Here is a 24,240-nt window from a genome sequence, read left to right as displayed (position 1 = left end):
CGTTTGATCTCCTCCTGATTTACAGAAGCTCATATGGGCCCCACTAATACTCTCTAATCTATGCCAAATGAAAATTGCTAAAAAGTTAGACTCGTGGCACGATTAAGGCCCAGCATTACTATAATTTGATGTAAAATACACTGTACAACCTGAATAACTAACAATTACAGTATTTAAAGACTTGTTTTCTTCAAGTTTTTAAACCTCACTTGAATAGAGAACATAATTTTATAGCTATTCAACGATTTTAGAATGGCCAAATTGAACTCTCCCATCAAATAATTTTTATGTCCTCAGTATGTATTCCTATTTTAAGTACAGGGCTTTCAGTTAAAATGAACCCAACTGTCATCTGTGAACTAGAATACCCTGAGTCTCTTTCTCTCACCCTGACTCTCACTGTCACAATTATTGTGTCTTATTCATTTCACCACCGTGTTTTTCTTTTCTTTTGTGGCTCTTACTGAATCCAGACCTTACTTATACCCTTTTTAGTATAATTATTCATCATTTATGTATGTTGGTGTTTTTGTCCATAATCTCTTGAACCATAAAATAAACATAGAAAGCCTCGACTTCCTAAATAAAATCAATGGCAAAACCAAAAAGGGGGCCAAATTAATGGTATTCCCCACTTCTCAATGCTGTTGAGGATACAAAGTCAGATAATCAATCACCTGGCATGGTTTGTAGTGAGAGGATGCAGTTGATAAAAGATTTGGACCAATGGGATCACCAGTGTATAGTATATTCCGAAGCCGCCTTCCCCGGCACACCCTTGACCCTGGAACAACGTCAACAGTCCAGAAAGCATGCAGTTGCTGGCGGTTTTGCTGGGGAATTTTCAGAGGGAACCAGGAGGGACTGTTAGCTTATCTGGAGATCTAAGAAATGGGCTTTAGGGCAGAAAAGCAAGCTCTCAGCACAGGCTATATATAATATAGGCAGTGGTGACAGCCGGTTGTACCTGCGTAGGTGAGAACTGCTTTTTCGGTGCCAGAGAAGATGAAAGGCCTAGAGATGCTCTCCTTCCTCCCTCTGGTTGATTTATTAGCAGGGATGGACTGTTCTCAGACAGATGAAAGAAAAACTCAGGAGGGCACCAGGAAGAAACTATGATTTCTGAGGTGACAGAGGAAATTGTGGTCAGGAGCTGATGAATGGGGGTAGGGGACCCACCGCAGCCGGGCAGCAGGCGTGAGGTTGTCCTGCTGGAGGTGGCCTGGGACGGGGTTGAGCTCAGAGCTGCGGTGGTGGGTAGCAGGGGGCCTGGACGTGCTCTCGGGAGGGAGGGACCGGGGCGATGCCTGGGGGTCTCTGATGCTCCCACCTCGGGCGTGCGGGGTACACACACAACACCACACCAAAGGGGGCCTTCCTGCAGCCCACATGGGAGCCACTTGACTCGGGTTTGCCTGCCGTGTTGGGAGGAAAGAGGCTTTACTGAGAAGCCTGGAGATGTTCACTAAAGCACTTCAAAGGTCTGGACTGAGAACAGAGTGGCCTGAGTACTGGTGCATCCGCCTCTTCCTGTGCTGGGGAAGACAGACTGAAAGGGGGCCTGCTTAGCCCCCCAGGCCCGTGGGAGCCATCCTCCCAGCTGGGCAGGCTTGTCCCTGCTCCAGCCCCGACTTCTGCCCACTCACAGCTCTGCCCAGCTCCCGAGTCTCCTTGTGACCTCGGGGCAGCACAGACCAGCCTCCTGGACAGCAGGCCGAACCCAGGGCCCGCTCACTGTTCTGGACCCGAAGACCTTGGTGTTGAGGTTCCCCCGCCTCCAAGCCTGCTGACCATGGGGCAGAGGCACTGGCGTCAAGGGGGACTTGGGCTCCGGTCTCAGCAAGGACTAGAGCGCGGTGTGGGAAATGAGTAGAGTGTCTGTTATAAGATTCTAGCCTGACCTGACTGAGAGTTTTAAGCAAAATTTTGAGATAGAAAGGGAAAAAAATAATAAAACTGAGAAGCAAATGCAATAAAAGACAATACTTGTGTCACTGAAAAAACAAAAAGTCCAAGTTAACCTCATGATCCGTAATATCAAGGTAGCTACTTAGAAATAAACGTCGGGGCCCCAGCTGGTCCGTGCTCACCCACTTCATTCTGTGACATTAGACCAAGTCCAACGGCACGAGAAGCAGAGGTGAGCCTCTTCCTTACAAGGTACGGCTCCGATGGAGGATGGAGCCCGCTTTAAGTGAGAACCATCTTCCTCTGTCTGGAATCGGTGCATTCTATGAGGCTGGCACTGGGGACCTGCCAGAAGGCTTTGCGTCGGATCAAGAGCAGAGAACCATGCTGAGAGCGTGTGGGACTCGGGCTGCAGACCCTCGGGCGGGAGGAGCGAAGAAGGACAGAGCCTGGACACAGACTACAAATTCCATGGTGGGAGCTTCAGCTCCGCTGTTAGAACCAGATGGCATGATGGGTTCCTCCCTGGCTGGCAGGTGTTTCATCTCCCAGCAGGTGGGGCAGGTGGTGAGGGAGCTGTCACCCTCTAGGTCTACTTCTGCCTAAATCGAAGACGGGCTGGTGATGGGGAGAACATGTTGGACTTGATAATTATGAAAAGAAAGCAATGCTTGTCTGGGTTTTAGGAAGACAGATCTCAGAAGGTTCAGACTGAGAAGTGGATTCTTGTGGCTGCATCCATATTGCCAAAAGGGATTATAAAATTAAGAGTAACATAAAGTGATGATGGGTAACATTTATTGAGTGCTTCCTGGGTACCAGGCTCTAAGTACTTCATAGGCTTTGTTTCATTAACTCATCTCAATGGGTATTTGTTGAGTAAATTAAGGCAGAGACCTTCTATTTTTTGTTTCTTCCAGTTTTATTGAGCTATAATTGACTTACAGCGCTGTATAAGTTTAAGGGGTACAACATAATCACGTGACTTATACGCATCATGAAATGGTTACCCCAATAAGTTTAGGAAACATCCATCATCTCATATAGATTCAAAGTAAAAGAAAAAGAAAAAACGTGGTTTTTTTCCTTGTGATGAGACCTCCCAGGATCCACTCTTAACAACTTTCATACATAACACACAGCATTGTTAATTATATTTATCATGTTGTACATTTCATCCCTAGTATTTATTTATCTCATAACTGGAAGTGTGTACCTTTTGACTGCCTTCACCCAACTCCCCCTCTTCTCCACCCCCTGGAGAGACCTTTTAAATGAGTTCAGTCTTCAGGACTATATTTCGAGGGATGGAGAGACTTTAGAAATACAAATAATCCTTGAAACAACCTCATAAGGAAGGTATTACTACTGTTGTGTTGGGCAAAATAACGTCCCCCAAAGATGTCACTGTCCTACTCTCAGGACCCGTGGCTAGGTCAGGTACATGGCAAGGGGGACTTAAAGTTGCAGATGGAGTTGAGATTGCTGATCAGCTGCCCTTAAAATAGTAGCAGGGTTATCCTGGATTGTCTGGGTGGGCCCAGTGTAATCAGAAGGGTCCTTAAGAGCAGAAGAGGGAGGCAGGAGAGTCAGTGTTGGAGTGATGTGATGTGAGAAGGACTCAACTGCCCATTGCTGGCTTTGAAGGCTGAGGAAGGGGCCATGAACCAAGGGCTGCGGCAGCCCCAAAGCTGGAAAAGGCAAGAAAACAGATTCTCCTTTCAAGCCTCCAGTGGGAAGCAGCTCCAGACACCTTGATTTTAGCCCCATGAGACCCATTTCAGAGTTCTGACGTCCAGAATTGTAAGATAATTTTGTGTTGATTTAAGACCCTAACTTTGTCGCAATTTATCACTGCAGCCATAGGAAACTAAAACACTCATCATTTCAGTTTACAAAGGAGGAAACTAGAGCACGTGGCTAGAAGGTGGGGGGTGGAGTCCAGATTCAGACATCAGATTCCGAGTTGGAACCCTCATATGTTGCTGGTGGGAATGTAAAATGGTCCAGCCACTATGGAAAACAATTTGGCAGGTCCTCCAAAAGTTAAACATAAAATTACCATATGACCCAGCAATTCCACTGGCAGATGTACCTAAAAAATTGAAAAGAGGAATTCAAACAGGTACTTTCACATCAATGTTCATGGTATTATCATTCACAATAGCCAAAAGATGGAAACAACCCAAGTGTCCATCAACAGACTGTGGATAAACAAAAGTGGTATATACATACAGGGGAATATTATTCAGCCGTAAAAAAGAATGAACTACTGATACCTGCTACAGTGTGTATGAATCCTGAGAAACATCGTGCTGTTTGAAATAAGCCAGACACGGGACTTCCCTGGTGATGCAGTGGTTAAGAATCCACCTGCCAATGTAGGGGACACAGGTTCAAGCCCTGGTCCGGGAAGATCCCACATGCCGCGGAGGAACTAAGCCCATGTGCCACAACTACTGAGCCTGCGCTCTAGAGCCCGTGAGCCACAACTACTGAGCCTGAGTGCCGCAGCTACCGAGCCCACACGCCTAGAGCTGGTGCTCCACAACAAGAGAAGCCACCGCAATGAGAAGCCTGCACATCGCAACGAAGAGTAGCCCCCGCTCGCCACAGCAAGAGAAAGCCCGCACACAGCAGTGAAGGCCCAGCGCAGCCAAAAATAAATAAATAAATGTATTAAAAAAAAAAAAAAAAAGGAAATAAGCCAGACCCAAAGGGCCAAACACAATATATGACTCCATTTATACAAACTATCCAGAATAGGTAAATCCATAGAGGTAGGAAGTCGACTAGAGGTTACCAGGGCCTGGGGGAAGGGGGACAGTTTCTGTTTGGGGCAGTGGAAAAGTTTTAGAAACAGATAGTGGTGATGATCGCAGAACATCGTGCACGTACTTGATGATACAAACTCGTACACCTGTAAGTGGTTAAATGGCATATTTTATATTACATATATTTTGCCATAATAAAATAAAATAAAACACCAGTGATAGCCATGGGGCTTTTAAAACCATATTCAGAAGAGGGAGGAAAGGGATGGTAAACTTCTTGGGGTTGATGGTACAAGGACAGAGCAGATGTCAGCTGCTGGGCTAGCATCAGCATCTTTAACAAGTAGAACTGTGAGGAAATGTAGACTGAACAAAGCAAGGTGCTGGGCACACAGGAGGTCCTCAGCAAGTGTTTGTGGAATAAATGGAGAGGACTTACATTTTGAATGTTTCAGTCTTCAGGACTAGATCAGGGAATGGAAAGAATTTAGAAATAAAAATGATCTTTAAAGTGCCGGGGAGAATAAAAGAAGTTCTGAGTTGAATGCCAGGCACACATTGCCTTTAAAAAGTGAAAAAGAGGGACTTCCCTGGCACAGTGGTTAAGAATCTGCCTGCCAATACAGGGGTCACGGGTTTCATCCCTGGTCCAGGAAGATCCCACATGCCGCGGAGCAGCTAAGCCCGTGTGCCACAATTAATGAGCCTGTGCTCTAGAGCCTGTGAGCCACAAATACTGAGCCGCGTGCCACAACTACTGAAGCCTGTGTGCCTAGAGTCCATGCTCCACAACAGGAGAGACCACCGCAGTGAGAAGCCCGCACACCACAATGAAGAGTAGCCCCCGCTCCCCACAACTATAGGAAGCCAACATGCAGCAATGAAGAGCCAACACAGCCAAAAAAAAAAAAAGTCAAAAAGAGACTGAGGTGGTAGCAGAGGATAAGTTCTAATAATTGTAAACCAGCAAGCCTAGAGCTGATTGCTGGCAGAGTTCTGGAATGGATTGTTCAACAGATGGTTTGTGTGCTTTTAGAAAAGAATGGAGGTGGCCACAGCCAACATGGCTTCACTGAGAAAGAGTCATGTTAACTTCATCTCCTTATTGATGGAATAACTAGGCTAGTAAATTAGAGGACCTCCACATTGACATTTCTTGATTTCAGCAGAACATTAGATGCCAGAACATGGCATCTCCCAGGGATGCTGGGTGACTGTGCAGCTGGAGAACCTGCAGGCAGCTGAAGTGTGTTAGCCAAGCTTCGTCAGCCTGAAGGGAGCTTGGGAGGAAGAGCACGTGGTATGCCCTTGAGCATCATCTCCTCTGCAGCCTGAAGGCCAGTCAGCCTCGTGGTGGCCCACGTGGAAGACCAAAAGCAGGAGGAGACTGTGTCATAGCGGAGAACGAAGGCTCGGTTCCTTCAACAGCTCCCCGAGGTTAAACTTAGCAGGGATAAATGTAACAGAGGTAGATGATCAATTACAGTACAGGGTACAGACTTTTCAGAAGTTCATGTGAAAAATATCTCGGAATTTAGATTTTAAACAGTGTGCTCCATAGAGGCTAACGATGTGAGGTCACTACAGAGTGAGCTAACGTAGCCCGTCCTGATAGAAGGAGATAGCATCCCAGAAATGTATCACTTTTGCACCCAGCCAGGGTCAGTTGCATCTGTCGAGCGAGCTTCGATCTGCACGAGTGTCACGTTTTAGGACACTGGATTTGTATTAGGACGGCCCCATTGTTGGACTAGGATTTTCCAAGCCCCCCTCCCCACGGAGGGTAGGAGGCATGGCACATAACCAATGGGAATAACCATTCCGCCTCATTTCATTGAACCGCCTATGTGTAAATAGCCGTTTTTCTGGAAGGAGACAAGTGCATCTGGATAGACGGCACCTAATAAAGCAGTTCCTTAACTATGAAGAATGCAGTGATAACCTGTGTTCAGTCTTTCCAGCACCTGGGTGCTGACCTCTGCTCTGCACTGGGACTCTTTTAAGTGATGAGATGTACCTGTGCATAAAGCCGTGATCCTGTCTCATGCCATTACAGGCTAGTCGGGGAGGCAGATGATAGACAAGTAAGTGTGTCTTATCAGAGATGGGATAGATGTGCTCTGGAGGAAAACTGAAGCTGCTGAGGTGGGGGCGGGGCATGTGCTGGGGCAAGACTCCGCTGATGGAGAGACCTTTGAGCAGACGTGGGGAGGAGGTGAGGGAGCCAGCCCCGTGTGGTCCCAGCGGGGAAGAGCGTTCAAGGTAGATGGAACAGCAGTTGCAGAGGTGCTGAGGCCGGAACGCAAGGGCTGTGCCTGGGGAACCATAGGAAAGCCATGTGGGTGGAAGAGAGGGAGAGAGGAGGGAGAGGTGCACCCTGAGGAGTCCTGGGAGGGTGAATCATGAAGATGTCCGCTTTCACCGTGAGTCAGATGGGAGCTATGGAGGGTGCTAGGCAGACGACTGACGTGCTCTGGCTTGGCTTTGATCAGGAGAACTCTGGCCAACCAAAAATCAAGGGCAAGCATCACAGGTCGTCTTCTTTTTTTTTTTTTTAAGTCTTTATTGAATTTGTTACAATACTGCCTCTGTTCTATGCCTTGGTTTTTTGGCCCCGAGGCACGTGGGATCTCAGGTCCCCAACCAGGGATCGAACCCGCGCGCCTTGCATTGGAAGGCGAAGTCTTCACCCCTGGACCGCCAAGGAAGTCCCATAGATCTTCTTTGGTAACCTTATTCTTATAGAAAATTAGAGGGGCGTGTGTATAGTGTACTGTCTTCTAAAAGTGAATTAATTTTGATACGAAGTTCAGAAATGACCTGAGTTCTTTCAAAAACTGTTCACACATGTATAAGCAAACCCTTTGTCATGACAGAGAGGAGTCCAGGACCCGCTGCCTTAGCGTCTGGAGGGGGCCATTGAACATCCTGAGGATGGTGGTTGGGGACTGGGAACTGCCGCTTGGTTAGTAGAGAAGAGCCAGTCACCATTCACAGTGATCTGCATCTTCACAGCGGGCGCCGGGGGGCCCCCGAGTCTCCTGGGTTAACCGGAAGTAAAGACAGAGCTCGGCCCTCGGGGAGGAGACACCCTTGAAAATGACAACCGTTATGAGTCTAGCTAGTGCCAACAGAGAGCTGATTGCTGGCCAGGTAGATCTGGGTCATCAGAATGGAAGGTGAGCGTGAAGACTGAAGACTTAGCCACCGGCCAAAGACACATTATGTCCGGTGACCCTCATGGTCCTGTTAGGACAGGACCTTTCCTCTGGGCGTTTGTCTTTGAGAGCAGTGGAAGACAAGAGCTCTGGTTTCAAGTGGACATCACCCTCCCTCAGGCATTACTTTGCATCCTTTTGAAGTCATCTGGTTTTCGAATGTCTGCCTTGAGCACAAGCGGTGGCTGCCACTTGCACCGGAAGTGCCCCCTCCTGGGTCTGCCGTGAGAATCACTGCGTTCTGAACAGGCAGAGAAGTGCTCTTTGCAGTGAGTGGACTGGTCTGTCTCATCCCTTGACAGGAGTTTTCAGAGACTTAAAAAGATTTCAGATAATGGACAGAGCATCGAGCTCGAGGGCTGTCTCTTTAAAGGGTGAACTCAGTAGGAAAAACAAAAATATAAAAGATTCCCGCAGCTTTTATCTACTATGTAAAGTAAGATAGTTAAAAAAAAAAAAAGTACAGTAACTGAAGTCAAGTTGTAGCCTTTCATTTTTGTATTGAAAATTTTGGAGGGAACTGGGCGAATGGGTCATAACTAAATTACAACCTCGTTTGTCATCTCATCAGTTCCGATCTGTCAGCTTAGTTTAGTTTGAAAAATGAGTTGGAGGAAGTGGCACGTTCCAAAAAACAGAACAGCTAGTTACCAACTCTGGACGGGCCTTCTAGAAAGAAGAAATGTGTCATCGCCTTTTCTCTCTCCATCCAATTCGATAGATGTCGGGCATCTTCTGTGAGGTTCCCTGAAACATCTGCTTCTTCCCAAGCACGCATTTCTACTCCCAGGACTTTTTTTTTTTTTTCTTTTTGGCTGCGCCACGCGGCTTATAGGATCTCAGTTCCCCGACCAGGGATTGAACCCAGGCCACATCAGTGAAAGCCCAGAATCCTAATCACTAGGCCACCAGGGAACCGCCCCCTACCCCCAGAACTTTTGTTCTTTATTAAGAGACTAGAACCCTCCGTCCCCCCAGCAGCAGGAGGCTGGCAGGGAAGCATCTTTATTAGTATCATCATCGGTGTTTCTAACCAACTGTCAGCAAAACCTCAGTCCTGAAGGACAGCGAGTGGATAGACTTGAAGGAGCCTTAATAACCCCCACACCTCTCTGAGACTCCTGGGCACAGCCTATTCTGTCACCGAAGTGGCCCCCAGAGCTGCTCTCAAACATGACTGCCCCATTGACTGTCCTCTACTTCTTCCCTGGTGCCACAGCGAGAAGGAGGACCTGGGCTGTAGACCCGGGGTCCATACGCAGGTAAACCATACGCAGGGTTTATTACGGTTTTATTATCTGTACCTCTTTAAGGAGCACGGAGGGTATGCTGGCTTTTTCTGTGACTCTGCATGAGGCTTTTGAGAGAAATTATTTTCAGTCATAAGCGACTGTGCTTGGTACTTCTCCTGTGCAGAAAAGTGCTCGGCCTGGGAATTCTTGTTGCTTCTTTTCAACCAGTTTGATTTACAGGAAATAAAATGAGACACAGAAAAAAAAAGGTTGAGAGGTTGGAGAGAACCTTCCCTTGGTGGTTCAGTTTTGACTCTCTGCTCAACGAGAGGGCCTGGGAGCCGGGGGGAGTCCAGACCTTGGTCCCCACCAGGGGTCCACAGCAGTCTTGAGAAGAAAACCATCATTAGGGCCAGTAGATGGGCAGGGCTGGGGCCATGCTTAGGACACACTTAGGACCAGTGCTGTCCTGGAAGAGCAAGGATGAGAGGGCTCCAGAGGGGACTTCTAACCTCTGTGACACCACGCTCAGCTTGTTTTCCTCCTTCCTACCTCCCTGCTATGGGCTGGATGGTATCCCCCCAAAATTCTTATGCTGAGCCCCAGCCCTCTGTACCTCATCATGAGACCTTATTTGGAAATAGAGTCGTGGCAGATGTAATTAACTGGTTAAGATGAGATTGCTCTGCAGCAAAGGAAACCATAAACAAGACGCAAAGACAACCCTCAGGATGGGAGAAAATATTTGCAAACGAAGCAACTGACAAAGGATTAATCTCCAAAATTTACAAGCAGCTCATGCAGCTCAATGTCAAAAAAACAAACAAGCCAATCCAAAAGTGGGCAGAAGACCTAGAGACATTTCTCCAAAGAAGATATACAGATTGCCAACAAACACATGAAAGGATGCTCAACATCATTAATCATTAGAGAAATGCAAATCAAAACTACAATGAGATAGCATCTCACACCAGTCAGAATGGCCATCATCAAAAAATCTACAAACAATAAATGCTGGGGAGGGTGTGGAGAAAAGGGAACGCTCCTGCACTGTTGGCGGGAATGTAAATTGATACAGCCACTATGGAGAACAGTATGGAGGTTCCTTAAAAAACTAAAAATAGAACTAGCACACGACCCAGCAATCCCACTACTGGGCATATACCCAGAGAAAACCATCATTCAAAGAGTCATGTACCACAGTGTCCATTGCAGCTCTATTTACAATAGCCAGGACATGGAAGAAACCTAAGTGTCCATCAACAGATGAACGGATTAGGAAGATGTGGCACATATATACAATGGAATATTAGTCAGCCATAAAAAGAAACAAAATTGAGATATTTGTAGTGAGGTGGATGGACCTAGAGTCCAGTCATACAGAGTGAAGTAAGTCAGAAAGAGAAAAACAGATACTGTATGCTAACACATATATATGGAATCTAAAAAAGAAAGGTTCTGAAGAACCTAGGGGTGGGACAGGAATAAAGGCGCAGACATAGAGAATAGACTTGAGGACACAGGGAGGGGGAAGGGTAAGCTGTGACAAAGTGAGAGAGTGGCATGGACATATACACACTACCAAACATAAAATAGATAGCTAGTGGGAAGCAGCTGCATAGCACAGGGAGATCAGCTCGGTGCTTTGTGACCACCTAGAGGGGTGGGATAGGGAGGGTGGGAGGGAGACGCAAGAGGGAGGGGATATGGGGATATATGTATATGTATAGCTGATTCATTTTGTTATAAAGCAGAAACTAACACACTATTTGAAAGCAATTATACTCCAATAGAGATGTTAAAAAAAAAAAAAAAAGATGAGATTGTGCTGGAGCAAGGTGGCCCCTGATCTAATCACTGGTGTCCCTATAAAAGGGGGAAACTTGGAGACAGACATGCACATGGGGAGACGCCATGCGGCCTTGTGAGGGCTGGGGTTATGCTGCTCTAAGCCAAGGGGCTCCCAGAAGCTGGGATAGGTGCCGGGAACAGGTCCTGCCCTCAGAAAGAGAATCTGGCCCTCCACACCTTGGCCTCTGGAAGCCTGAGATGATTGATTTCTGTTGTGGGAGCCGTTGCCACAGAGCTAGGTGCATGGCACCTTGTGACGGCAGCCCTGGCAAACGCCACACTCCCTCAGTCTCTCTCTCACTGCAGTCGTGCGCTCTGCTGCCTGTCCTCTCCCTGTCCCCCTCTCCTCACTGCACTCCCCACCCTTGGGGGCACTCACCCAACCAAGGCTCCGTCACCATCGCCATCCTAACCACCCCCGGCCCCCTGAGCCCCAGGTCCAGCTCTGCTGAATTATTTACAGTAATCGCTTGGTCGAGGAAAGAGGTTAGTAAATGCTGGAAAAAATACCCACAGAAATGACATACATAGTTCAAACCCCACACTTTCATTTCGGGCATGTTGGCGATCGCCCATTCCACAGGTTTGTGATGCCAGGTCTTTCTTTGCCTTTGGGACTCACAGAGCAGACTCTGTCTGTGTCACTGACCTCACACTATCATCGTTCCCACCTGTTGCTTCCATGTCCGGATTGAACTTCTTTAAAGTGACCCAAGAAGCTAAGTGTAGAATCCTTTTGGATTTTTACAATTCTTTCTTATCTTTTATAGACGTCTTGCCCATACCTATTTCAACTGCAGGGTTTTTTTTGTTTTTGTTTTTGTTTTAGTGATTTGCCTTGTTTGAAAACATTTTAAAGCACTCAGTGTTATTTTTTATAGAAACAGCGTTTCTCCTTTTTTTGACTTTCACATGGCATTAGTTTGTGCAATCTTTAATGAACAAAATATAACTAACAAATACAACTGGCAGAAACAGGTGGAGGGCATCCAGACCTGATCTTAGCAAGTATACGACTCAGTGTGGGTGTTCTAGAGAGCAGCCTACCAGCCTGAGCTTTGGGTGTGCTGTGAGTGTTGGTCAAAGTGATTTATGGAGGGGAGTGGAGACCCTGATGGGTTAGGCAAGGGAAGTCAGTGAAGAGTTTTACAGCACCTGTGTTCCTCAGATAGGCCTTCCACTCCTCCTCCCAGCCTTGACTCATACCAGTCCCTCTGCCACCGTATCTTCTCCTTGTAGCCTGTTGTTCCTTCTCCCCAAGGTCTCAGTTTAGCCATCACTTCCTCCAGGAAGCCCACCTAGCTTCCCTCAAGCTAGATTAACTGTCCCTCCGATGTGCGATAGCGCCCTCTAGTCCCCAGTCAGAGAACTGACACCCCTGCATAACTACCTCCCCCCAACAACCAGAAGCTTTGTGAGGATGAGCCCTTGTCTGTGTCATGCATCAGCGGGTCCCCAGCACCTAGCACCATGTCTGGCATGAGTGGGTGCTCCAAAAATATTTGTGGGAGGGAGGGAGGAGGAGAGGAAGATCCTATAACTTGTTTCTCAGGAATCTTCCACCCCTCCCTGGATTGTCGGATAAGGTACATCTTAGCAGGCAGTGGAGGCCTGCACTGTCGTCATAGTAACATTAGCAGTAATGGAAATGGTCGTGGAAGTGGTGGTGGCATTGGCAGTCGTACTGAGAAGACTAGCTCCAATGCCTGCCTCTGTCATCACGTGGCCTTCTCTCTGTATTCCTCTAGAAATCTCCAAATCTCTCTCCTTTTGAAATCCAGTCATTGGATCTAAGGCCCACCCTAATATATTATGGCCTCTTCCTAAGCGATCACATCCACAATGACCCTATTTCCAAATAAGGCCACATCCACACATTCTAGAGATTAGGACTTCAATACGTATTTTGGGGGAACACGATTGAAACCACAATACCAGCATTTTAAAGTATGCTGTCTCTTGCTTCTTGGGCATGGAGGGAATGAAATACAGAATTTGAGAATACGTCTCCACATGTGTGTCCAGTACCCAACATGCACCCCTGGCTGGTGGGCGCTCCTGGGCTGTGTTCATGTATCAGTGTACTCACCCACCATTGTTGCAACTGTGATTTTCTTTGCTCTGACTTTCGAAGTTCTTTGCATGTTTTTAATGTCCTTAAGTGAATATCATTGCTATAATAGAATATTCTACCTGGAAGAGATGAAAACTTCCCACAGCCAACAGAGACCCCGCAGGGTTCTGGGAATAGAACAAGAAGCCAGTTTTTGGCATAAGAGAGAACACTTAAGGATCCTGGATGGCGTTAGACATTGCCTGGTCAGACACTGTCAGCACAGGGCCAAAGGGTTGGAAGCAGTGCCTCTGTGTACTTGTTACACCTTTGTGACAGGCCACGCATGTCGGCCTTCAGCTGTCCTTTCTTGACCTTTCACCTTTAGCAGGCCTGTGTATTTTAGCACAGAGGTCTGAAGAGGTTCTGAATCCACAGACTCTGGTGGGAAAACTTACCTCAACCCAAGAAGGCAGTTCCCAGTAAAATATCATGAATATTTATTGAGCGTGTATTATTGGCACTGTTCTGAGGGCTCTCCCATATAAGGACTCATTTGCTCTTTACAACATTCCAATAAGATATCTACTCACTTTATCCCATTGTTTTAGATGAGGAAACTAAAGAATTAGTGGGCTGCTTGAGGTTATACAAAGGTGACAGAGCTGGTATTTGAAGCTTGGAATGTAGCTTTGGTCCTGCCTTCCCAGGGATGGGTACTCAGGTACTGCTCTGAAGCCCAACCTTGCCCAGACTGTGTTTCTGGAGGGGCTTCCGTGTACGAAACCCTCAACTCGTCCTCTAGAAGAGAGCAGCAAATGTTTAGCAGCACTTCGTGATCAGGGTGCTCCTGGAAGTGGAAATAAGGAGTAGAGGCAGCACCCTAAAGAGAATGAGTAACTCAGTGAAAGGGGAGGAAATGCTTCCTGGGGAGGTGATTCGTGAGCTGGGTTTTGAAGATTAAATAGGAGTTCATCCAGCGTACCTAGTAAGACACAACAGTCAGAAGAAATAGCATGCAAAGGACAGAGATATGAAACAACAGGTTTTTTTTAAGGTATGGATGGGGACTTCCCTGGCTGTCCAGTGGTTAAGACTCCGTGCTTCCACTGCAGGGGGCACAGGTTCGATCCCTAGTCAGGGAACTAGGATCCTGCATGCATGCCACACAGCCAAAAAGGAAAGTCCCCACCAGGGACCTTATGAAAAAAAATTTTTGAAGGTGGGGTACTGCAAGTACGTTAGCATGGATGAGTGATAAAATGCAGAGGCAAATATCATGTGTGTTGAGACCAGAGAGACAGAAAGAGCCAGAAAACAAAGGGCCTGGTTTGCCTGCCAGAGAAGCTGACTTAATCCTGAGCAAGTAAGCAATTTAATATCATAGGTCAGATATTAATTTAACACAAGGTCAGAATACCCAAACCTTGATGCTGTTAGTACTACTGCTTTTTTCCCCTGGTTTTATTTTTATAATTATTGAGGGAAAAGATGACAAAAGTCAGTAAGCTCCATATCTGATGTGTGTTACTGTTGTGCTAAAGGATCTTGGTTTTTAATCTCCTCCACTTTTTCTCCAATTTTTCATCAGCAGTTCTCTTTGGCAAGTTATTCTCAGATGCCAAGATAAGTACTTTTGAGAGGTTTTTTTTTAACGTTTTCTTAAGTGCCTTTGATTGCATAAGAGCGTCATAGAGAACTGTTTCCAGTAGTATCTTTATAGCAGGAATGGAGGCTAAGACTGATTATGTAATTTTTTCCCTCGGTTATTCTCAGAACCTAACACGCTGCCAGCATATGAAAAACCCTAATGATCACAGTGGCATCTGAGTGTCTTTCCTGCTCATGGTTTCTGGCACTATTGCTCTTGCATTGTTTACTGCAAAGTAGAAATTGATGGTTTAAATGTGGCATGACTGTTCACCCCGCATTGGGCACCCCGGACCCATAGCTCCGTCTGCTCCGTCTTGTATAATACACGCGGCCCACAGCCAGCCTCTCTCACCAGAGAATGGATTCACATGTGCTCCTTGGAGACCCTCGCCAGAGTCTCACCACGTTAAAATTCGGATGAGGAGAGGCAGTGTAATTGTGCTGCGCTGAGGTTGCATTTTGCAAGGGGAGCAGAATACCATCTGTCAGAGGAGGTGGCGGGAGTGCGCAAATACTGCTGTGAAATCCGTGAATGCTTAATTGCTATAGATTTTTAAAATTTATTTGAGGCTTTGCATTCAGTGTGTTTGTTATTTCTTTTTTTTTTTTTTTTAGAATAGTCCTTATCAGTGGCAGAAGATCCTTCTGTAGTATATTTTCAGTGCTGCCGTATCGCGACAGTGCCCAAGTTGGGTATGTATATGCATGCTTGCTTTGTAGTTCTCTGGGTGAAAACTTCTGACACCATGTGTATAATGTGACCACCCTTTCCATTTCAAAGAACTTGTTTTGCTTTGACACTGCAAATTTGGTATTGGTAAACTTGAAAGAAGAAAAAGTTCCACTTCTTTTCAGCCAGGAAGCTTCCCTGTTATTGGTGTGTGTGTACGCGCGCATGTGTGCCCTTACCATATTGCCTGCTGTTTCTAAACGTGCATTTTGTCACCTCTTACAATTCTGTAAAGCAAGAGCAATCTGGGGCCCACCCATCTCTCAGGGCCTCATCGACTTTTGGAGACAGGCAGCTCAGGAAAGGAATCAGACAAACCACGTGGCCATCCTGCCTCCTTGCGTTGTGGGCTTGCAGCTGTACACTGACCAGCAAGCTGCACAAAGCAAAGTGGTATCAGGAACAGACCTGTGTGATTCGCCACAGGCCGGAGGACTGCACACTGCTGTAGGTCAACAAGCCCCTTCTTTGTTCTAAAAAGAAGTAAGTGAGGCTCTGACCTGGCAAAGCCCCCCCTCCCCATTCCACATCCCCGAACTCTGTGCTGTTTCTCCATCTGAATCTGACTCCTTTGCCCCCTCACCTGGTCACTGCATCCGCTATTTGTGGTCAGGGAGCTGCTGGTATTTAGGGCAGGATGGTTCCCTGCGTAGGATGCCGGAAGCATTGTGAGATGGCAGCTCTGGTTTCTGCAAACTAAATGCTGGTATTGCCCTCTGGTCATTGCAACAATGACACCCGAACACTGCCATTTATTCCTCTCCCACCACCTTCCATGGGCTCTGCCTGGTCATCCCCATTCACCATGACTTTCCCTTCCCCCCTGCAGACCTGTCAGACTTTCAGCCTGTTAAACTCACCGTGGTCCTTATTTTTACTCTACACTGTAAGTTCTATGGGACAGAAAGTCGGGCATCTTTATTCATGGAATGCTGACTCAGTCATTTATTAGATGTGTGCCTTAAAAAGCAATAATAATCTTACTGTTTGTTGAGCACTTACTTTGTGCCAGTCCTCTTCATTATCTGCCTTCTCACGACAACCCTGCAAAGTAGGTGCTCTAAAACATGTAACAGCAAATCCTGCAGCTCTGAGGTTTGTAAGACCATCTGGGTGTGGCCAGCGGGCTGCCCTTAAGAGACTTCTACTCTACTGAGTAGAGGGGGAAAAAAGAAAGGTTTTCTTTATCTTTTCAACCTGCTGTGGTCCTGGGTCTGGCCACCCTGAGAGCAGGCTTATTTCTTGGGTCAGTAGCTTGTACCAGCTCACAGACCTATGTGTGACCCAGAAGGCCAGTTCATTGATCTAATTACAAGTAATGGCCCCAGGGCTCAGAATGTTTGAGTGTGACTAGCCTGTAAGTGCACTTCCAGGAGATCTGAATCATCAGTCTGTCTGCAAGTACATCTTCTCACAGCGAGGACCTGCCTGGATACTGTGGCGCCAGCCTTATTTTTCCAGGCTTTCTGTGCTCACCTTTCTGATGAATGTATTCTGTCCTTAGCTATGTTCCATGTATTCATTTATTGAGGGCTTACTGTGTGACTAGGTCCTGGAGGTAAAGGTAGGGAAAGATGGATCTGGTTCCTGCCCTCCTGGAACTTACAACCAAGAGGGAAGACACATAAAAATTTCACATATGATTAATAACCACCTTTAATAATGGCTAAGAGTATTCAGTCAGGTGACTGCCAAGTCTTCCTATCCAAGGACTCATTCTGTTTCCTTAACACAATCTGGCTTCTCCATATTTTCATCTTTGAAGTGTTCGTGTTAGTTTCATTCTTGAAAGATGATCTTATTTCCAAGTCCTGGGGTCCCCTCACTATGGTATCCAAGTGCTCATCTCCATTTTATAGATAAAACCACTGATCCTCAAGACTTAACGTCTCAAACATCAACTTTGGGCCAGAATGGGAATTTTTAAAAAATAAATTTCAGGTATGCAGCATTACAGTTCAATATCTGAGTGATCACCCCCATGAGTCGTCACCATCCATACATTTCTCCCCCTTTACCCATTTCCATCACCCCCCAGCCACCTCCTCCTCTGGTAACTACTAGTCTGATCTCTGTAGCTATGAGTTTGTTTTTGTTTTATTTTGTTTGTTCATTTGTTTTGTTTCGTTTTGATTCCACATATGAGTGAAGTCATATGATATTTGTCTCTCTCCATCTGACTTATTTCACTTGGCCTAATAACTTCAAGGTTCATTCATGTTGTCACAAATCACAGGGTTTTTTATGACTGAATAGTATTCGTGTGTGCGCGTACGCGCACATAGGTGCCATGTCTTTATCCGTGCGTCCATCATTGGACATTTAGGTTGCTTCCATATCTTGGCTATTATACGTAATGCTGCAGTGAACATAGGAGTGCATATATCTTTTTGAATTAACATTTTCATGTTCTTCAGATAATACCCAGAAGTGTAATTGCTGGGTCATATGGTAGTTCTATTCTTAATATTTTTGGGAACCTCCATACAGTTTTCCATGGTGGCTGCACCAGTTTACATTTCCACCAACAGTGGAAAAGGCAAGGGTTCTCTTTTCTCCAATCCTCTCCAACATTTGTTATTCCTTGTATTTTTGATAATAGCTGTTCTAACAGGTATGAGGTGATATCTCATTTTGCTTTTGATTTGCATTTCCCTAGTAATTAGTGATGTCGAGCACATTTTCATGTGCCTGTTGGCCATCTGTATGTCTTTGGAAAAATGTCTATTCATATCCTCTGCCCATTTTAATCAGGTTTTTTTTGTGTGTGGTTGGATTGTTTGAGTTCTTTATATATTTTGTCAGAACGGGAATTTGAACCTGAGTCTGTCCAGCCTAGGGCTTCCCGTGACTCTCTCTGGCCAACAGGTGAGACAAACTCTGTATTCACAGAAACCCGTCTGTGCAGTGGGGCTTTTATGATAACCGCCTCCCAGAAGTTAACTGAGGCTCGCCGGGTGCCTGGGATCCAGCACAGCGCCTGGCACACAGAGGCAGGTGGGGTACCCGGATTTCTTACAGCAAAAGAAATGCAGGGCTTCGTGTGGAGAACTTAGAGACTTAACAATTTTTCATTTGGGCAAATCACTTACCTTCTGTGAGCCTGTGCTTGGTCCTCTCTAGAACGAGGATGGAAGGTTACTACCTGTGCCGTTAATTTGAAGATCACTGCATTTTATGCAAAGCCCATAGGGATGCGTTGTAAGTAAAATTACCTGGGAAGAGATCACCCAGAGTATCTCTGTTTGACATCCTTGTGGAAATAAGTGGCCCTCCACATTTTGAACACCTCAGGGACGTGCTAGCTGGCAGCCAGGATGCAGAGAAATGCAGCCTGTCGGAGCCCAGGTCTCCTCCCCACTGCTGGGAAGCCCTCATGGGTTTCAGGAGGATATATCATAGGATGTGTCAGCTATTCTGCCCGATGGCTCCAGATAGAGAAGCAAAACCAGGGTGTGGAATCACAGGACATAACCTTTTACATCCTAGACATGAATAAACTCAAACACACTAATTCTTCAAATTTTGTAGATGAGGAAACCATGGTGCAGAAGGGTTAATTTTCTGTAACAAAACACATAATCGGGTCCTTCATAATACCTAACAGAGAAAAGAGCATGCCTATTTCTGCAGTGTATCCTCCTTAAGTTCTCACATAAGAAACTCTGAACAGAATTCAAAATATTGTAAATTAGTGGCAGGGTTAAGAAGCATTCTTCTTACGTATCAAATAGATAAACAACAAAGACCTACTGTATAGCACAGGGAACTATGTTCAACGTCTTCTAATAACCTATAATGGAAAAGAATCGGGAAAAGAATATATATAAAACTGAATCACTTTGCTGTATACCTGAAGGTAACACAATATCGTAAATGAACTATACTTCAATTTTAAAAATGTAAAAGGAAAAGCATTCTGCTTTTTAAACTTTTTTAATGAGCAGACATCCTACTTATGAATATCTGCCGCATCATAATTATGAGTTTTTCAAACTAATTATTGGGAAACAGCTGTGTTCAAATAATAAAAAATATTTATCCTAGTAAATTATACACATATATATTTTAAAGTAAGATAGTCTGTGTACATAGTAACTAATGCCTTTCCACTGTGGAAACTTCCTTTGCTTTTATGCTGAAGTTCTCTCTGTGGCCAGGACATGAGTCTTAGAATTCCAGGGCTGGAAAGGGCTCTAGAGATGACATGGTATGGCCTCCGTGCATCATAGCTCAGGCCTCTGGGGCCACGGGGGGGATGAGACTCACACTGACAGCAAACCCAGCAGCGCCAGAGCTCAGGACTCTGGCCACCCTGGCCTGCTGACATTGTGGTTTCCAGCTCCCGTGTTTCCGTTGTCCTTACACACGCACGTGGACTAGGCCACATGTGCCGGATTATTCCAGATAAGCACAAACCCCCCACTGAAGGGGACAATGTACAGTTCCAACTTCACCGTAAGAAAGTTTTAAAAACAGGAAACTCAAAAGTTCATCCACTGTGTACTTGAACCTCCCTTACATGGAAAGCATCTATCAGGATGGCCTTATCTCTTTCCGGTTTTGTTTTCTGGCTTCTTGTGCTGTGCTGGAGCTTCCCAAGTCCTGCCCTCATACCTTGGTTCACCCTCCCTGCCACCCTGACCCCAAAGCTTTGTACTTGGCTTTAAACTGAACCGAATACTTATTTTGGCTCCCAACATCAGGTGACCAAAGCGGACAGGACAGTGTTAGGAGAGGTTTTACCATCCATCCATTCATTCTTGCATTCATGCATTTGGTCATTTCTTCTGCCCCTAGTGAGTGTGAGGCAGCCCTCCTGGAGGCTGGGAGGGTGCAGGGGTGAGTAAGACCTGTTCTCCAGGAGCTTATTATTGAACAAGCAAGCCAGACATGTGAACTGCCAGACGAAGACAACTGGGGAGCCCCAAAGAGGCGCTAGAGAGTGCTTTGCCCCCAAATCTTTATCAACATCCACGTTTACAATAAATCTACAATCTTCAGTAAAAGCCAGATGTTTGCTCTGTAAAGTCTCTTCAGCCCCGCCTGCACCTCCAAGTACATTGCCATCCCCGCCCGCCTTCCATGTAGACATTCAGGTGTTAACACCGCACAGCGGACTTCATTCATTCACCGCACGAAGTCTGTTGAACCTACTGTGTTCTAGGCAGTATCCAGGGATACAGTGGTGAACAAGAAAATGCCTCTTTTCCCATAGAGCTCACCGTCTAATGGTAGGAGACGGAAACAAGCGGGTAAACAAACTAACCTTCAAGCCAAAGAGCAAACAGTTGAGTCCTGCGCAACGTACAGCTGGAGCACAGAGGGAAGAGTTGGGTGAATTCAGACAGAGGGATCGGGGAGTGGCCCCCACAGAAGGTGGCGCTTCAGCTAGATTGCAAGTGTGAGGTGTCAGAGAGGTGGGAAGGATATTCCAGCCTCAGCATTGACTTGCAAGGATGTTCGAGGACACTCTGGCTCATGAACTTCCAGGCAGGGTCTCTATAATGCCTGACCTGTTGAGAGAATTCCATAAGGCGCCATCCCAGCTGTAATCCCATTGCTGAGGACACTGCAGGGTTCAGGCCTGTGTAGTGAGGGGAGGGGGAAGGAGTGGGGACAGAAAGAAGGGAGCTGTGCTGAGAGGCCTGGTCCTGGGATGTCACTGTCACAGACCCACCACCAAGCCTTCCCTGGGGTCTCAGTTGCCTCGCTGTCCAATGGGGAGGTTTGACTACACTCTCCAAAAATCCTGCCAGCTCAGAATGCTTGCCTCTGTGTTTGCATCCTCGTCTGCTTTGCCAACGTGGAAGCTGTAAGTCTGGCTGAACAAGGAGTTTATGAATGAAACATACTGTTCACGTTCCCCATCCACCAACCATCAGCTGCTTTTAGACCTCACATCTGAATAATTATTCTCTGCAGGTTTTTAAGTGTACAGATCTAGTGACGTTCTGCAGTCTTATTTGGTACATTCTATTCTGGTATGGGCTAAAAGGATAGGTACTAAAGCAACCCAGAGTTGAGACGGTGTGAAATGTTTGGGGTCATTTTGCATGCTACCAGATTTATACAAAGCTGACAATAGGCTTATTCACAAAGTGATTTCCAGAGCTTCTGCTTGAAGCAGACCCCTCTGATTGCTTACCAACTACAGCAGTCTCCAAACTGTTCTTCCCTGCCCTGATTACAGATACAGCTATCTGAGAAAAGAGCGTATTTCCTTAGGATTAGCTGATTGTGTAGTCAAATATTGCGTGAACATAACAAATGCAGGTAATAACATAAGCTGAAAGGTAAATAATGCTTCCAGTGTTGCAGGCACTGTTCTGAGAGCTTTATAAACATGTGCTCATTTAATTTCCACAACAACCTCAGAAGGCAGATTCTCCAGTTATCATTTTACAGGTGCAGAGTCTGGGGCAGAGGGAAGCATGGCTGCAGTAGCAGAGGGAGGAAGTAGGGCAGGCAGGCTGGCTGCAGGCGCTGCTTTGGGGCCAGCTGACCCCCCCCCCCGCCAGAGGCCATCCCGAAAGCACTAATGCCCACTGGATTCCCTGCAGCATCACTGCTTTGGGGCTGGGCTTGCTGGCTCAGGACCAGTGACACGCGGGCTTCACTGGCTGACAGATGTGCACTGGGTGACGCGGAGCTCTGTCATGTGCTGCAGGAAGACCACCTCCTGGGGACCCGGTGGCCATAGTGCTGGGTGGTGGCTTTGGAGGGTGCCCATTTACACTGCAGCCTGGGCTCCTCCTCCACAAACCCCAGGCATCTCTGGGTGGAGTCTTGGGTGGAAAGTCATCTGTGTAATTCTCCCACGTGGGTATTTGTCAGCTGTAGAACAGGAAGGCATATGGTGGGGTGCGGGGCAGGGAGGGTAGGCACGTTCTCCAGGTGTCGACACCGTGCAGACACCCGGGCCGTGTGTGGGCGTCACTGGCTCGCGACCTTGATGGGCTGCTGGCTCACGTCTCCCCAGACCTTCCCGGCCACGCCCAGGTCACCCCACAGGCCCACCAGGAAGCAGTTCCGGGACAGGTAAGGGTCTTCTACTGTCTTCATACTATGCATAGAAAAGGCTTCTCTCTGAGAAACTGTGCCGAACAGTTACATTAGAGGATTATTATTCGCGGCACCAGATATGTCTTCACTTTACAAAAGGCTTGATGACAGGGCTTTTGACGATTAAGAGCTTTGTTTCTTTTTTTTTTTTTGTGGGCCGCTCACTGTCGTGGCCCCTCCCGTTGCGGAGCACAGGCTCCGGACGCGCAGGCTCAGCGGCCATGGCTCACGGGCCCAGCCACTCCGCGGCATGTGGGATCCTCCCGGACCGGGACACGAACCCGTGTCCCCTGCATCGGCAGGCGGACTCTCAACCACTGCGCCACCAGGGAAGCCCTGTTTCTTTCCTGATAAACTTTCTGATTTTATTTCTTGAAATAGCATTGGATCTACAGAGTTTGCTCACGCACAACACTTCAGGAAGTCTTCCATTAGATGAAGTAAGATGCCTCTAATCACTATCCATTGTCCCCGCTCTTTCACTTTAGGATTTCAGAGTCGAGCCTGTTGCCTGAACCCACAGGGGCGGTGATGAGCATGGAGGGGCAGAGCGCAGGGTCGGGTACACTCAGACAGCAGGATCATCGTTGACGGTTGGGGTGGGAGGGAGTGAAGTTAGGATAATTCACAGAATGTCCAGGAATGACAGAGAAACCAGTATAGACGCCCAGGAACAACCCAGTGGGAGGCCGTGCAGCCAGGACAAACATGCAGCCCAGTCCGGGGCTCCTCCTGTGGAAACGCTGCTGTTGATGCCTCCACCTGATGCCTGACAGACGCCCTGATCTCCCCGTGTGTTACACACTTCTGTCTCCCGGCTTCACTGAGTGTTCCCATGCCAGAACCGGGGTCACCCGCGGGGGTATGGGAAATGCAGTTTTCAGCCTTCCTGGGACTTGTGAGCCAGCCTTGGCCTCTGCCACTGTGACTCCCTGCAGAATCCACCTGCCCCCGAACTGGACCTGGGGAGGCCACCAAGGGACTCCAACCCCCAACCCAGCATCAGCCCTGGGAGGGAGACCGACGGGAGGCGAGGATCCATAGGAAGGGTCCTCAGAGGGTCCCCTCCCTCCCCGCACCATGCTTCCCTGAAAGGAGACACGTTCTAATCAGACTCCATGGATAACTAAAGCCCAGGACTCTGAGCTCAGCCACAAGCAGCACCACCAACCTGCAGCCCTCCAGCCGGGACCAAACCCGGACCTCTCCAGGCCACTTGCTCAGGCACCCCCCCCCCTCCCAGGCCCCGCAGGAGTCCACTCATGTGCTGCGGGGCCTTTGCGTAGGCCTGTCATAGCGCTCACACAGGTATTTAACCTCTCTGTAGCTTGTCCTCACCCCCCTGAGGGCGTGACCCTGTCTCAGTCCAACAGCCGTCTCCACAGCGCCCAGTGCACAGTACCCCTTCCCGTGGTGCTTGTTGAATGAACGAGTAGACGTCGTGTTTCTGAGGACTGTCCCCAGGCTATTAAAAGTGGCTCGTTTTATGAAGATACGTCACTGCCCCGGCAAATGACGGCCACACCCTCTGCATCAGCAGGAGCAAGGGCTGTTTCCCAGGACCCCTCAGCCTGGTACCTCGTCCCTGCAGCATCTCCGTAGACGTGGTGCTGGACAGTGCTAACAAGGATGCTCTGACATGGACCTCAGAACCCTGCTTCCCTGCGAGTCACTGTCACACCCGAAGTGAAAGTTGCTAAGCCGGGTGACGACAACAGAGGGCTTCCAGCTGCACCCGCGTGCAGGTGCCGAGCCC

General features: G+C 47.4%; 1 protein-coding gene across 1 annotated transcript in view; it reads left to right on the top strand.

Annotated features, from left to right (window-relative positions):
• The window catches only part of CABLES1 (Cdk5 and Abl enzyme substrate 1), a gene marked incomplete at its 5' end in the record, with an annotated part of 106,191 nt that overhangs the window by 47,890 nt on the left and 34,061 nt on the right, over positions 1-24,240 (top strand). Inside the window, one exon of the mRNA XM_024757920.1 lies at positions 15,305-15,382. Coding sequence (XP_024613688.1) covers positions 15,305-15,382 — 78 coding nt within the window. The remainder of the gene's footprint in view (positions 1-15,304; positions 15,383-24,240) is intronic.

The sequence above is a fragment of the Neophocaena asiaeorientalis genome, unplaced genomic scaffold (assembly GCF_003031525.2).
Source record: "Neophocaena asiaeorientalis asiaeorientalis breed wild unplaced genomic scaffold, Neophocaena_asiaeorientalis_V1.1 scaffold142, whole genome shotgun sequence".
Taxonomy (NCBI): Eukaryota; Metazoa; Chordata; class Mammalia; order Artiodactyla; family Phocoenidae; genus Neophocaena; species Neophocaena asiaeorientalis.
Note: the sequence above shows the minus strand (reverse complement) of the source record. Positions and strands in the feature narration are given on the sequence as shown.